At 43.6% G+C, this 15,917-nt stretch overlaps 1 protein-coding gene across 1 annotated transcript; it reads left to right on the forward strand.

Annotated features, from left to right (window-relative positions):
- Window positions 1–1,600: 1,600 nt before the first annotated feature.
- Window positions 1,601–9,521, forward strand: LOC100579611 (uncharacterized protein C2orf78-like). Its single transcript, XM_003268669.2, has 3 exons — window positions 1,601–1,715; window positions 5,879–6,628; window positions 7,469–9,521. Exons 1-3 carry the CDS (start codon window positions 1,619–1,621, stop codon window positions 9,385–9,387), a joined length of 2,766 nt encoding a protein of 921 aa, XP_003268717.2. The 5' UTR covers window positions 1,601–1,618; the 3' UTR covers window positions 9,388–9,521.
- The last annotated feature ends 6,396 nt before the right edge of the window (window positions 9,522–15,917 follow it).

A 15,917-nucleotide genomic window follows, 5' to 3' on the forward strand; every position in this document is an offset into this window, starting at 1 on the left:
AACCAAAAAATCCACACAAATCTCTTTTTTCCTGTACCCTCACCTTACCTGTTTCCTATTCTCCACTAAATGCTTTAACTCTTCATTTTCCCTGGCCCTTGCACCCAAGCATGGCTGACAGGAAATCCTAAAGGCCCAAGATTCTATAGTGGCTGTTTGGAAGGGAGAGGAGGCTATCAGTAACTGCCACAAGGGATCCTCTTATGTGAGAAGAAACACGGTATCCTGAATGCCTCTCACGTATAAAAGAGCAGGATGGCAGGGTGTCTGTGTGGCCCAAGGAGCCAGAGGTAGCAAACTGTGGGCAAAAGAATTGTGACCAAAGGCTAGAAGAGGGAAGGTCTGTAGGCAGCCTTGTCTTCTACCTCTCTGGTGTTTGCCTCTCATGAGCAGAGTCCGTTTTCCAAACATCGGGACACTGAAAGAAGACTCCTGCTCTGAAAGTTGACAAGAAGGAATATCCACGAATGTAAAAATGCAAGATCAAGGCTTGGCCCAGAAACAATGCCTAAAATCAAGGGGTAAAAAAAGGAGAGCAGAAGAGAGATCCAAGTCCAACCTGGCCCAGCCCAAGAAGGTAGGATTCGAGGAGAGGAAACTAAAAGAGAAGAGCCTTGGACCACATCATCTCCTATAAGGGGCAGTCAACGAACTTTGCTGTTCAACCAAGTTACAAAAGAGGGTTCTTTAATCCCTTCCTTTGGCCCTTGAAAGTGGCAGTAGGGCTGGGCGCGGTGGCTCACCCCTGTAATCCCAGCACTTTGGGAGGCTGAGGCGGGCGGATCACGAGGTCAGGTGATCGAGACCATCCTGGCTAAAAGGGTGAAACCGTCTCTACTAAAAATACAAAAACTTAGCTGGCTGAAGTAGCGGGCACCTGTAGTCCCAGCTACTCAGGAGGCTGAGGCGGGAGAATGGCGTGAGCCTGGGAGGTGGAGCTTGCAGTGAGCCGAGATCACGCCACTGCCTTCCAGCCTGGGTGACAGAGCGAGATTCCATCTCAAAAAAAATAAAATTAAATTAAAATGCAGCAGTAAATTCATTAATCAGATTCACTGAAATGGTTTCAGAACAACTATAATTGCTCAACTTAGACGTCCCTTTCGTTTCTCCCCAAGGATATCGTATATGTACTGTATAATCATAAATGCATACTATTATATAATATGAAACATAACGTATAAAATATAAATGTTAGTTAATTATATTAATGAACATTTATGAGAAACATTGAGATGATCTCCCTAACATGAGAGCCTGGGGGAAAGTGGGACTATCATGTCTGTCTGGTAGATTTCACCTCCCCAGAGGTGCTGTTACAGCTTTCCTACCACCTCTGCCAGCCAATCCTGTCTTGTTGGGAATCTGACCTCCCTATTGGCTATCGCAGAACTTTAAACCGACCACCTCTGCCAGCCAATCCCGTCTTGTTGAGAATCGGACCTCCCTATTGGCTATCGCAGACCTTTAAACTGCCTGCTTTGTGACATCATTCTCCCACCTAACCTACCGCCACCTGGTAGCATCTTGGGGCTTCCTGGCTGTGGCCTGTAAATTTGTATCATCGCAAGTGGCCAGTGACCAGTAATCAGTTGCCAGTGGCCTTCATACTGGACACATGCACTCGTTGGCGTCAGCCACCCAGACATCTGCTAGTATCGTCTCTTCTTCCGTTGTATCTGCAGTTGATGTTTCTTCTTCTCTGACCATGTCAGGTAAAGAAAGAAACTTTTTCAAACGGTTTTCATGAGATTTCTTTGCCCCTAAATTTAGATTTCTTTCCCCCTATAGTCCCAAACAGCTTGGAATAACAGGGAAACTATTGAAGTAGAAATCTGGAGACCTCGTTTCAGTTTTGGCTTTGACATTTACTGGCTGTGTGACTTTAGATAACTTTTCTTCTCTCACAAATTCTGTTTCCTCATCTGTTACATTAGGATAATAGATTGGTTATTCCCCCTGGCCCTTTTCTTTTCTAATACTGAGTCTTAAAGGGTAGGCGTATAGAAAATGAAATCAGAGACTTTCTGAGAGTGTTCATTTCAACTGAAACAGAGAAAAAACCGAAGTGGCCTAGAAAGCTAGCAATATATTCTGAGATGTTTCATGTGTAATGGTCTCCCCCCACTAATATTTCAACTTTCCTATTTTAAATTTAGTGATGTTTAGTGATGTTTTAAATAATATTCAGCAAGGCACAGTGGCTCACACCTGTAATCTCAGCACTTTGGGAGGCCATCTCCCTCACTAATATTTCAACTTTACTATTTTAAATTTAGTGATGTTTACTGATGTGTAATGATGTTTTTAATATTCAGTTGGGCATGGTATCCCATGCCTGCAGTCTCAATGCCTTGGGAGCCTGAGGTAGGAGGATCGCTTTGGGCCTAGGATTTCCCAGGCAGTCTGGGCAACATGGCAAGACCCCATCTCTACAAAAACTTTTTAAAACTCAGCCAGGATTGGGGGTATGCCAGCTACTCAGGAGGCTGAGGTGGGAGGATCAGAGGACTGCTTGAGCCCAGGAGGTTGAGGCTGCAGTGAGTCGTGTTCACACCACTGGACTTCAGCCTGAGTGACAAAGTGAAACCCTGTAGCAAACAAACAAACAAACAAAGAAAAGTAATACTAAGGTTTGGACATTCCTATCTAAACTAGGTGGAAAGAGAAAATGGAGAGTACTGGGTTATAAGGAGGCAGGTATTCTAGAGTAAGGAATTTGGTAGTTTAATTAAAGCAGAAAACAGGATCCCCTCCTCTTCCCTTGGGATATGCCCTGGAGAATGACGAAATGATTTTAAAAGAAAAAAATATATTTTAAATTTGAAAAAAAAAGAAGCATAAGGAAAAAAAGAAGCATAAGGACAACAGAGTGAAATCTATTCAGAGTAGGGCAAAATGAAGTTGGTTTTAGCAAATGCTTAGATCAATGGACTAGGAAGGAAACAGGCTAGAATACAGTATCCCTAGGAAAAGCAGCTTATCAGAAGTCACATGCAGTTACTTTTTTCCATTGCCTTTTTGAACATAGATGACACTTGACAGTTTTTGACATAAATATTTTAGAAATATGCTTTAGAGGCCGGGCAGGATGATTCACACCTGTAATCCCAGCACTTTGGGAGGCCGAGGTGGGCTGATCACTGAGGTCATTTCGAGGCCAGCCTGACCAACATGGAGAAACCCTGTCTCTACTAAAAATACAAAATTAGCCGGGCATGTTGGCACCTGCCTGTAATCCCAGCTACTTGGGAGGCTGAGGCAGGAGAATCATTTGAACCTGGGAGGTGTAGGTTGCAGAGAGCCTAGACCATGCCATTGCACTCCAGCATGGGCAACAAGAGCAAAACTCTGTCTCAAAAAGAATATATATATGTTTTAGAAATGATGCCTCCAGGCCGAGCTCGGTGGCTCACACCTATAATCCCAGCACTTTGGGAGGCTGAGGCGGGTGGATCACCTGAGGTCAGGAGTTCGAGATCAGCCTGACCAACATGGTGAAACCCCATCTCTACTAAAAATACAAAAATTAGCTGGGTGTGGTGACAGGTGCCTGTAATCCCAGCTACTCAGGAGGCTTAGGCAGGAGAATCTCTGGAATCTGGGAGGCAGAGGTTGCAGTGAGCCGAGATCTTGCCACTGCACTCCAGTCTGTATGACAGAGCAAGACTCCATCTCAAAAGAAAAGAAAAGAAATGATGCTTCCTACAAACAAGAAACTAATAAGTGGTTACCTAGAGAGCTGGAGGACATGTAATTTGCAGTGTCCTGTTTCTAATTTTGAAATTATATGGATGTTTCTCCTATTAACAATAAAATTAAGTTTTCGGAAAAAAGAATATCGTTATTTGCATCAGAAGAACAATACCTTTGTGTGAAAAGTAGATTTCAAGTAAAAGCTGCTTTTTATATCTTAATACTTTCTTCCAAAAACAGAGTACATACTGATGTACAATGGACTGCTTTTAGACCTAAGAATAAAAAGTCAAGCCACATATCAGCCACATATCTCTAATTCCATATCTATCTAAGCCAAATTTTCTGGAGTCCTTTGAATTTTCCTACATTCAAAACATTTTTCAATTGGATTCTAGCGTTTTTTTTTTAAGCTATGGGGATGTCACTTTCCTGGATGTTGGAGATGATTATAATCTAGGTTTTGAGGATAAATATTAAAGCTCTCATGATACTTTTTAAGGGTTCTTTTCTGCCTGTTATGTGGCTATAATAATTTAAATATTATACTAGGATTAATACCTGTCATTTGCTGCGTAATATTCATAGAAATATGAATGAGCATAATAATGGAATTCCTTTACACTTATTTTTTGCATTCTATTTTGTACCAGTTTTTATTGAAATATGTACCCACATATATTATGGCTATTTTACATTCACATTTACTGCATTTTTCTGTTTGTTACACACTTTTTGCTGATACAGTTTCTCTGTCTATATATGTTGATTAGAAATTCATTCTATTATGGGCTGTTTCTTGGTTAATAGTATTCACTAAGAAAGAGTAGATACTATTCAGTTTCCTAATATTGCATGTATGGTAACAGCTTTAGTTAGTAATTTGCTATGTTTTGATGCTAGCTACATACCCCAATTTTCATTAATATCTATATATTGTTTTAGTTCCATGATTTTATGTTTTTAATTATTTTGTGTTTTTTCAGAATTTACTATATCTTCCTCATTATAAGTCATATGTAATCTATCACTTTTATTCATGTATGAATTATCACTGTTATTATTTTATAACTTCTTTATAGACAAGCAGCCTGAAGCTCAGAGTTTAACTGCACATTTTCTTTCAAAAAGCATTTCTTGGCCGGGCGTTGTGGCTCACGCCTGTAATCCTAGCACTTTGGGAGACCGAGGCAGGCAGATAATCTGATGTCGGGAGTTCGAGACCAGCCTGGTAAACATGGCAAAACCCCGTCTCTATTAAAAATGCAAAAAATTAGCCAGGCAGAGTGGCATGCGCCTATAATCCCAGCTACTCAGGAGGCTGAGGCATGAGAATTGCTTGAGCCCAGGAGGCGGAGGTTGCAGTGAGCTGAGATCAAGCCACTGCACTCCAGCCTGCGTGACAGAGTAAGACTCTGTCTCAATAAAATAAAATTTAAAAAAAGAAAAAAAACGCATTTCTATCAGGTAGTTATTTTGACTTATGATAAAAAGCCAGGCTTGAAGAGTGCAAAGAATGACCTTTTAGATTTACCAATGGCCTAGGTTAAATATAAACTCTAGGACATATCATAAGACCTGCAGAAGCAAAATGTGACACCAGGGATTATAAAGGTAATAGCTGTACTATATTCCAGTAGACCAAAAAAATGCCATATTAAAAGTTCTAATTTCCTGGTTTCTGGTCTATGCTCAGAGAAAAGACTCCTGGCAAGGAAGTCAGGTTCTGTAACCTGGTAATGATATTAACATAATGGTAAAACTTAAACAGGTCAATCTGACCTCTCAGACTCATAAAATGAAATGTTAGAACTTCTCTAAGGACCTCCTAGTTCTAAAATGCTCCAATTCTAGGAAATAGTTTGAGTCTATACTAGCCCAGATTCAAGGGATAGATAGGGAAGGGAGAAGGTTGCTTCTAGCCTAGGAAATAATATACGAAACCAGACCACTTGGGTCTTCACATCTGTGTCCAAGTTGGACACAAAGACAGTTCATCAGAAGAGGACCAAACTGCTTCAGCACTCGAGGCCATCATAAACTGTTTGGCTTTTAGTATCTCAGTGAGTATTGGTATTAGAGGCTTCCTGATTGCAACAACCTTAAGATAATGCTGTTCTTCAAATAAGGTGAGAATTTTTCAATCTCATCGGTTTTTTCATCTCTCTCTTGTTACCTACAGAAGATTTCCAAAATACATCTTTACCTGGAACTGCACATTCTCTGCAGCTCTCTCTTCCTGTGGTGAACAATGCAGCTTTCTTGACAGGAAGCATCTCCAACTTCTCCAGAGCCTCTGCTCCAGACATCAGCTCAGCATGGCTACAGCCATCAGCCTCTGGTACCTCCTTCCAGCCACTCATGGGCAGTGCCTACCTTTACCAACATTCTAGCACAACTATGTTGTCTGGGGTTACTGGCCAGAGCCATATCTGTACTTCAGCTGCCTCTTATCCAGGCGTTTTTGAGTGGGATAGTATAGCAAGCACAGTAAAGAAGTCATCCTCACTCAGGGACTTCACCGTGACTGCCATTGATCAGAACACAGCTGTCTCTTCCATGTCTATGACAGCCCAGTATGATAAAACTTCAGATACCAATACTGTGGTCCTTCTGTATCCATCACTATCTGCCAGCCTTGTTCAGGGGACACTAACTCAAATTCCAAATCAGCAGGGCCATAACCTGTCACTTCCCTACCAGATAGGAAGCCAGGTCTATTACCATAATCAAGGCACAATGGGGCCTCCACTATCCTGCCTGCAATCCTATGGCTCTGTGTCATACACAGGATATAGGGCTTCTGCCCATCAACCAGAAATGGTGATGGTGCTAAAGGAGGTTCAGCCCACAAATGTCCTACCACCAGCCTCTACTTCTGGGATGTATTACTCTGTGTCTGCCCAACCCATCACAGAAACCGGCGTTCAAGGTGAGTACAAACATCAAGAAAGGAGAGGAATAATGTCAGCACTGAAAAGGAGGGTCAAATCTGTAGCTGAGTGGTGAGTCCATGGGTAGGTAGAATTTAAGTCCTGAGACTTCAACCACTATTCTTGGGCAGTGCTCTCCATTTTCAGACTCTATATAAGAACACCTTATAAGTGGGAAAGTGGAACACTATAATGGCTATCTATGCTACATGTAAGAGAGTCGCAAGAGCATACTGACGGACACACTTTTTAGTGCCCTGGCTGATCACTTCCCCCGCACTACCACGCTGTAATGTCCTTCCTTAATCTATTACTTTAGTCTCTTTGGAAGGCACTTCGGAACTCTTATTTTGGCAGTGACATTTTGATTTTCCTTAACTTACAATAGGATTTAAGACCTTGTGTTCAGAGATCCTCTCCAAAACAAACAGGCTCAGAATCTGTGCTTGCTTATCTATTTCATGAGGAAGGGCTCCGCTCTCTACCCTAGTCCATGGTGTAAAGTGTTCTTATTCTCTCAGGAGAGTGGAGAGAATTGAAAGGACCCTGTAAGAATGTGAGGCTTTATAAAACATCTCCTATTTTAAAAATCACTTTCACTTTTTGACTTACAACAACCCTATGAAATACAAAGAAAACCAAGAAACAATCACATCAAATGATAACCAGTAAGAGAACAGTCACTGTCAGTCTCCTAATACAGGGTCTTGTCCATGGTCCTTAAGATGGGCTAGTAGAAATGCCTTGCCCATGTTGGAAAGGTATCCGATCGCTGCATTGGTGTATAGGGGGAGCATCTCACTTACCAGGGACTGATTTCTTCCTTGATTCCTTTGTAGCGATGGAAACTTCCCTGGGGATGGATACTTCCCTGAGATTGCAACCTCCAAGCCAGACGTTTTGTCTGCCACAAACTCCAGAATTCTCCAAGTCCTTCAGTAGCAGAAATACCCAGACACTTGAGAGTAACCCATCACCTGAGCTTGGGGACATTTCAATTATAACTCCAGTCCAGAGTCCTACTAATCTCTTGACACTGTCTCCAGCTCCAAGCCAGGAAAAAAATGAGAATGAGAATTTGGATAAGATTAAAACCAACCTTTCAAAGCCTCTAGATGTCTACCAGATCCTAATAGGAAATCAAGATCCTCCACTACCTCTTTTAGAAATCCCCGATATTCACCCGCTTCTGGGCTGCATTGATCCTCATGGCCAAGAGGACCAGCCTGGTTCTGAAAATGCCAATCTAAGAAATAACAGCCTGAGTCTTGAGAACCAAGGGATATTTGAAAATGAGATTGAGTCTAGCAGTGATTTGGCAGACATCACTACATGGGTGGAGAATACTTACCTCCCCCCGATCTTCAGTTCCTTACAAGATCTTGACCAACCCGAAGTTCCCTCGGCAAAGAAAGCCAAAGATACCAGTGCAATCAAGGTAAATCAGGCACAGGAAAAGTCATATGTCATAAAAGGTCACTCTGATCAAGTCAGGAAGAACAAGCATAAAGCTTCCGAGCCTATCCAGGGTGCTCCCAAGGCCAAAATCCAGCCAAAGAACCCAGAGTTTCCATTAGAGGGAGAAGTGGTTGTTTGCAGGGCTACAATCAGTGACAGCGCTTCTGTGAACAAGGCCAAGCATTCTAGCAACAAACCTCACAAAGCTGCATCCAGCAGGATCAGCAAAACTAAGAGCCATGGGCAGGAAGAGACCAAAGGGAACAGAAAGAACAGCTCCAAGAAATCTGAAGAGAGTAAGCAGTCAGGGAACAAAGTCAAGGTAGAAGAGAAGCAAACCATTCCCCATAGGAAACGGAAGAAAAATCAACCTCAGCTTAGCCAAGAGATCTTTAAAAAGCCCCGAAGCTCCCTAGGCACGCACCTGCTAGAGTCCGTGCAAGTTTTCCATGCACTCGGGAAAAAGATCGATAAGAAAACTGGATTCTCTTCCTCCAGGATCCTGGGAAGCAACACCCAAAACCGCCAGCCATTCCCAGCTCTCCAACCATGGCTGGATACCCGACGTGAGGGTAAAGGCCCGGAGAAACTTGAGGTCAAGGCCCAGAAACTAGATGGTAGTGCTGAAAAGGAGTGTCCATCTCCATCCCACTCTGAGTTGCCACCACCTGGGAAGGTCAAGTTGATACCTTTGCCCTTTCTGACCCTGGACAAACCTCAAGCTCAACCTGTTTCTCGGCGTCCAAACCGTCTGGCCTCACGTAGGCCTGCTGTGGCTTACCGTGCTCAACCTGATTCTACTAACTCAGCTAAATCAACTGCAGTCAATCCATCCCAACCAGCTCCTACCAACACATCTTTGACAGGTCCTGCCACACCAGCTCAGCCAATTTCAACCAAAGCAACCCAACCCAGTTCAGCCAACCCTACCCAGCCTACTGTCCCTCAATCTGCTGCTTCTAGGCCATCACCCTACAAAACATCATCTTGTTCTTCTCTGCAGCAGGAGCCTGTTTCCACTGCTGTGACCAGTCTCTGTTCACTGCCCAAGCCTCAAAATCGATTTCTAATCCAAGACTTCGGCCCCCAACCCCGTCCATGGAGGAAACCCACTGTTCCTGAGCCAGTAATGTCAATGCCCATCACAGAAGAGCAGAGGCCAGAGCGTGAGGCCATGAAGAGAAAGGCTCAACAAGAGCGTGAGAATGCTGCCAAATACACCTCTTTGGGGAAAGTGCAGTTTCTCGTTGAAAGGGAAAGAGATATGGAAATTGCTAAATACTATGGCTACACAATCTAAGAGCTGAGATTGTTGGTTTTACTTTGGATACCGCTGGTTTTCCACATACATAGATAGATACTAATTTATTTATTCTGATATATTTTTAAAACATAATAAAGAAATGTAATAGAATTGATTAATAGATAAGTAATAAAAAGGGCTTTTGAGTTTTGAGATGCTGTTGACTGTGGGTTTTCTTTGGTCGGGTTGGGGATCAAAGGCTGCATTAGAAAGAAGGAACTATAGGCCGGGCGCGGTGGCTCACGCTTGTAATCCCAGCACTTTGGGAGGCCGAGGCGGGCGGATCACGAGGTCAGGAGATCGAGACCACGGTGAAACCCCGTCTCTACTAAAAATACAAAAAATTAGCCGGGCGTGGTGGCGGGCGCCTGTAGTCCCAGCTACTCGGAGAGGCTGAGGCAGGAGAATGGCGTGAACCCGGGAGGCGGAGCTTCCAGTGAGCCGAGATTGCGCCACTGCACTCCAGCCTGGTTGACAGAGCGACCGTCTCAAAAAAAAAACAAAAACAAAAAGAAAGAAGGAATTATAGCCGGGCGTGGTGGCTCATGCCTATAATCCCAACACTTTGGGAGGCCGAGGTGGGTGGATCACCTGAGGTCAGTAGTTGGAGACCAGCCTGGCCAACATGGTGAAACTAAAAATACAAACTAAAAACTAAAAATACAAAAAATTAGCTGGGTGTGGTGGCGGGTACCTGTAATCCCAGCTTCTCAGGAGGCTGAGGCAGGAGAATCGCTCGAACCCGTGAGGTGGAGCTCGAAGCGAGCCGAGATCCTGCCACTGCACTCCGGCCTGGACAACAGAGTGACACTCTGTCTCAAAAAAAAAAAAAAGGAACTAAAAGTTGGATGGGAGAATAGACAGAAAGGGATAAGAATTGAGGAAACAGGAAGGAACGTGTTCCAGGACTAAGAAGGTCAAATGGGGAGAGATTTTATGGGCTTATACAAAGAATCAGAAGTGGGGAAAATGGCAGAAGTAAGATGCAGAATCTGAGGTTAGGACTACAAGAATAAAATTTGGATATAAATTGAAGATGGCAGAAGATGAGGCTGGGTGGACCAAAAGAAACGTACAAAATCTCCCATGGATGATGGCCTTATGTCTCATGGCCTATCAGCTAGGTATTTTAGAAAATAAGATTCAGGACTCATCAACAGGTTTGGGTTACCTTATACATACACGATCACAGTTGGGAAAGAGAGGTACAAAACATAGGGGAAATCTACCAGGGGAATGGCAAGGGCTCGCAGTTCTCCTAGGTGCAGCTGATAACCCGGGGCCCAGCCAAATGAACTGCAGCAGCATGAAGCTGGCCCAGAACAGACCCCAGAGTACAGATCTCCATTTACTCAGCCAACACCTATGCAAGGGGCAATGAGACGCACTACTTCAGTTGACCTTCACAACAACACACAAGACCAGTAACACTGTGCCACTTTACTAGTGAGGTTCAGCAATGGGCTTGGGTCACACTGCGTGCAAAGGGGTAAGGCCTGTGGGTCTCCGAAGTCCTCAGCGTTTGCAAGCGCCTGCAGGCAGCCAGACCGCGGCATGCGGAGGTTACAGGCATGCGAAATCAAGCTTCTGGAGGGACTTAAATATTAAGAGGCCGCTAGGTCCTCCTCCACCCATTCCAGCACGTGCAACCTTCTCGGCCATCACCATTAACTGAAGTACCCGAGAAAAAACGGCTCGGAGCGTCCATTTTCACAGGATGAGTGGTGGGCGCGCGCGCGCCCTGGGTCCCCCTCCATAAGCCGCAAGACACAGGCGCCCAACTGTCCACAGAGGCTCCTTATGGGGAGCCTCCTCTCCCCTCCCCGCGTCAGCCCGTCGAGGCACAGCGGGAGGTAGAAAGGGTTGGGGGCGGTGGGGGGAGGGCAGGAGAAGAATGGGTGGGGGAAGGGAAGATGGGGGCAGTGGATGGTCACCATGGGAAAATCAGTAATTTACCTTACAAAAAAATAGTTTCTGATGTATAGTTCACCTAACATAAAATTCACTGTTCAAAATCCGTACGATTCGGCCGGGAGCGGCCTGTAATCTCAGCACTTCGGGAGGCTGAGGCGGGCGGATCACTTGAGCTCAGGAGTTCCAGACTAGCCTGGCCAACATGGTGAAACCCCGTCTTTAATAAAAATACAAGAATTAGCCGGGCGTGGTGGCGCATGCCTGTAATCCCAGCTCCTCAGGAGGCTGAGGCACAAGAATCGCTTGAACCCGGGAAGGGGAGGTTGCAGTGAGCCGAGATCGTGCCACTGCACTCCAGCCTGGGTAACAGAGCGAGACTCAGTCTCAAAACAAAAAACAAACAAACAAAAATCGTACAATTCAGTGGCATTTAGTATGTTCACAAGGTTGTACAATCATTACAACTATCTGAGCCATTACCTTTTCATCATCCCCTGCAAAAAAGCCCTCTACCCATTAGCGGTCACTCCTCATTCCCTCCTCCCTCTGACACCAGGCAACCACCAATCTCTGGATTTACCTTTTCTGGACATTTCATATAAATGGAATCATACAACATGTGACCTTTGGTATCTGGCTTCTTTCATTTAGTACTATGTTTTAAAGGTTTATCTATGTTGTAGTGTGTGTCTGAACTTTATTCCTTTTCATACTGCATGGTATTCTTATTGTATGACTACACCACATTGGCTTATCCATTCATCCATTACTAGACATTTGGGTTGTTTCCACCAGCAATTTATATTTGTGGAGAGTTTATTGTGTGCTAGGCAGCACCTGGCTAAGTTATTCATCCCATTTCACAGATAAGGAGGTAGAGAATCTGAAGAATTTGCCCAAGATTAAGAGCTAGCTAGCAACGGCTAGCAATAGCTGGGATTTGAACACAGGCATTTTAGACTTAAAAGGTAATAGATTCACATGACAGAACATTGGAAAGATACAAAACGGTGACAATGGAAATTCACCCTTTCCCCAAGTTTCCCAGCTACCACCTACCCCCGCCCTTAGAGGCATCTACTTTTGCCACTTTAAGGATTCTTCCAGATAAATTATTTATTTTTACCCCAACATGTACGTATTACAATTTACTGAATAATCTGTCCCATTGATTTGAAATGTCACTTTTATGGTATACTACATTTCTATGTGTTTGCATTACTCTTTTCAGAACCGTCCTGACGTTTTTGCCTATCTTTTGTTATTTGTCATTTCTCCAGAATTCTTTTTATCATCTTCTTTTTGATTTTTAAAAATTTCTTTTTTTAAAGGCATTATCCATTATGCTAATTCATTTTTCTTTTTCTTTTTCTTTTTTTTTCCTTTTTCTTTGAGGCGGACTCTCGCTCTGTCACTAGGCTAGAGTGCACTGGTGCCACCTGGCTCACAGCAAATTTCACCTCCTGGGTTCAAGCGATTCTCATGCCTCAGCCTCCTGAGTAGCTGAGATTACAGGTGCACGTCACCATGCCTGTCTAATTTTTTTTTTTTTTTTTTTTTTTCCCTGAGACGGAGTTTCCTTCTTGTTGCCCAAGCTGGAGAGCAATGGCACGATCTCGGCTCACCACAGCCTCTGCCTCCCAGGTTCAAGCGATCCTCCTGGCTCAGCCTCCCGAGTAGCTGGGATTACAGGCATGCACCACCATGCCTGGCTAATTTTGTATTTTTAGTAGAGATGGGGTTTTGCCATGTTGGTCAGGCTGGGCTCAATCTCCTAACCTCAGGTGATCCACCTGCCTCGGCCTCCAAAGCGCTGGGATTACAGGTGTGAGCCACCGCGCCCGGCCTAATTTTTGTATTTTTAGTAGAGACAGGGTTTCATCATGTTGGCCAAGCTGGTCTTGAACTCCTGGCCTCAACTGATCCACCCGCCTTGGCCTCCCAAAGTGCTGGGATTACAGGTGTTTTTTTAAAATGTAGCCACCATGCCCAGCCTGTTCATTCTTGTGTTCTTTTTACTTTAGTCTTCATTTCTGAAGTTTTTCTTTTGTTTTTAATCCTGTTCTGAGTTCTACCATCTCACCTAATTTTGATTTATATTGTTTTCTCATCCTTTTTATTGCAGTAAAATACACATAATGTAAAATTTACCATTTTAACCATTTTAAGTGTACAATTCAGTGGCATTAATTAGATTCATACTGTTGTTCCACCATTACCACTATCCATCTCCAGAACTTTTTCATCATCCCAAACAAAAACTCTGTACAGTACTCATTCAGTAACTTCCCATCCTGCCCCCCATGGTCCTTTCATCTTTTGCATTGTTTTTTCCTAATGTCTTTTAGCTGGTTTTGAAATAGCAGATTACTCTTCGGATCAGCTTGTGGGCCTGTCTTTTCTGACTTGCTTTTATTGTCTGACGGGATGCTATTCTGCTGCTTATTCTCTTTTTCTTATAATACCTTTGGTATGGGATTTGACTACGATCCTTTTGTTATTCATTTTTAGGTGAAATTAGTGTTTCTGCACTTTGAAAAGGAGATGTTAAGGATAACTTTTCTAAAACTTCCCCAAACTTCCCTTTTTATAAAACGTAGTATCAAATGACATGGTGGTTTGCTTTTTGACATTTCCTAGCTCTGTTTTCCTCCCTGATTTTTATCCTTTGTATCTGTTGTTCCTCCCAGTAGTTTTTCCTCTGTGTTTCCAGGGCCGCATCCTGGAAAGGAGCTCTGGCTGCTCGGGCCCAAGAGTGGGAAGGGACTAGACTGCTTCAGTGCTTCAGAGTCTATCACAGGTCCCTTGTACTTACTTTGTGACTGGGCAAAACCCCTCAATTTCAGCTGCTGTTCTCACATTGGCCCATGGTACTTTCCAGTGAACTTCTGCTGGCAGTTTGAAGGCATACTGTCTACCACTCCCTCTTGTGTGGATGCCATACCAGGCAAGTCTGGTGCCCACTGGTGATGGTTTGCCCCACCCTCTTGTTTTGGGGTTCATAGGGAAAATTGTCCTCTAGTTTTGTGGTAAAGGCTACTTACGGGTTTTTTGTTTGGTTTGATCTATTTCCACGAGAGGATTTGAGGAGATTCAAAACTACACTGCTGCCTCCATCTTTCTAAAATCCTGCTCAATCTTTTGACATAATTATTTTAACATGGGAACCCTGTAGTTCTCTGTTCCCTTAAACAGAGCTCCATTTGCCCCAAACTAGTTAAGACTCTGAGTCAGACAAGGCTTGCTGAGTCTCCTCTCTCTAACATGGCACCTCTGTACTTGCTCAGTCCATGTTTTGAGTGAGAAGTCAAAACACAACAGCCTAAAGGGCTCATGGGTGGACAATCTGGAGAAAGGCCCTGGTCAGAATGTGTATCATTTCCTTCTCTTTGTATCTTCTTTCTTAAACATGTATAAAATTGAATCTCTCATCTGCCCTCCTACCCCCACAAAAAAAAACCTGGTTCATACACAATTTTCTTTATCTCAGTTCAGGGTAATGCCATTTCTCAGTTGCTTGGGGCAGAAACCTTTGAAGTCATTTGTAGTGATTTGTTAGAGCAGCGACTAGAAACTAATACAACGCTCTAACAAGTAAGGTGCCATCTGAAAAATAATATAATTAAGTTAAAAGAAAACTTTACTCTTAGCCACAATCACTTGCTAATGGGATATGTATGCCAGTTGGGTACTGTACATCTCAAACCTTAGAATCAAGTTGGATACTACCAGCATCACCTCCTGTTCCACGCTGATTTGCATAGGGCACTTGCCAAAAACCCAGCTTCACAAAGACACAGTATCATTGAAAGGAATGTGGCATGATCTGATGTTGAAACTGTGAACTATACCTACTAGCTAGAAGCTCATACAATATCTAACAGATGTTGGGTATTGCTATGAATCCTTCACAAATTTAAAATACCCAGCTGCACCCAGATTAATCTGCTGTAGTGTCTTGGCAGCACATTGGTGCACTTTTTTTTTTTTTTTTTTTTTTAAAGACATGGTCTCACTCTGTCACCCAAGCTAGAGTGTAGTGCTGTGATCATAGCTCGCTGCTGTGATCTCAGACTCTGGCCTCAAGAGATCCTTCCACCTCAGCCTCCCAAAGCACCGGGATTGTAGGCATGAGCCACTGGTTGGTACACCTTTTGAACCACAGTCCTAATTGGTTTTCCTGTTCCCGGCCTTTTCCCTAAAATTTGTCAACATGGCAGCCATAATGATCCTTTCAGAACACAAATCAGATCCTGTCACTCTTTTGCTCAATCCTTCCCATAGCTTCTCATTTCTCTCAGAGTCAAAGTCAACATTGTTACAGTGGCCTGTGAAATCTTACCTACAGCAGGGGTCAGCAAATATTTTCTATAAAGACCCAGACAGTTAAATATGTTAGTCTTTGTGGGATAGATCATCTCCGTCTCAACAACTCCAGTCTGTGGTTGTAGCATGAAAGCAGCCACAGAAAATACATAAACAAACGAGCATGGCCATGTTCCAATACAACTTTATTTACAAAAACAGGCTGCATTGGTTTGCTGACTCTTGCCCTACATGATTTACTGCTACACTCCCCTTCACTCCACTCCAGGGCACGCTGAGCCCCCTTA

Source organism: Nomascus leucogenys, chromosome 14, assembly GCF_006542625.1.
Source record: "Nomascus leucogenys isolate Asia chromosome 14, Asia_NLE_v1, whole genome shotgun sequence".
NCBI lineage: Eukaryota > Metazoa > Chordata > Mammalia > Primates > Hylobatidae > Nomascus > Nomascus leucogenys.

What these genes read in the sequence shown, in the direction of transcription:
- LOC100579611 (XM_003268669.2), top strand. Translation starts at nt 1,619, where the DNA reads ATGCACTCGTTGGCGTCAGCCACCCAGACATCTGCTAGTATCGTCTCT. An exon ending in TTCTTCTCTGACCATGTCAG is followed by an intron (nt 1,716 to 5,878) that starts GTAAAGAAAGAA and finishes TGTTACCTACAG; the next exon opens with AAGATTTCCAAAATACATCT. An exon ending in CACAGAAACCGGCGTTCAAG is followed by an intron (nt 6,629 to 7,468) that starts GTGAGTACAAAC and finishes ATTCCTTTGTAG; the next exon opens with CGATGGAAACTTCCCTGGGG.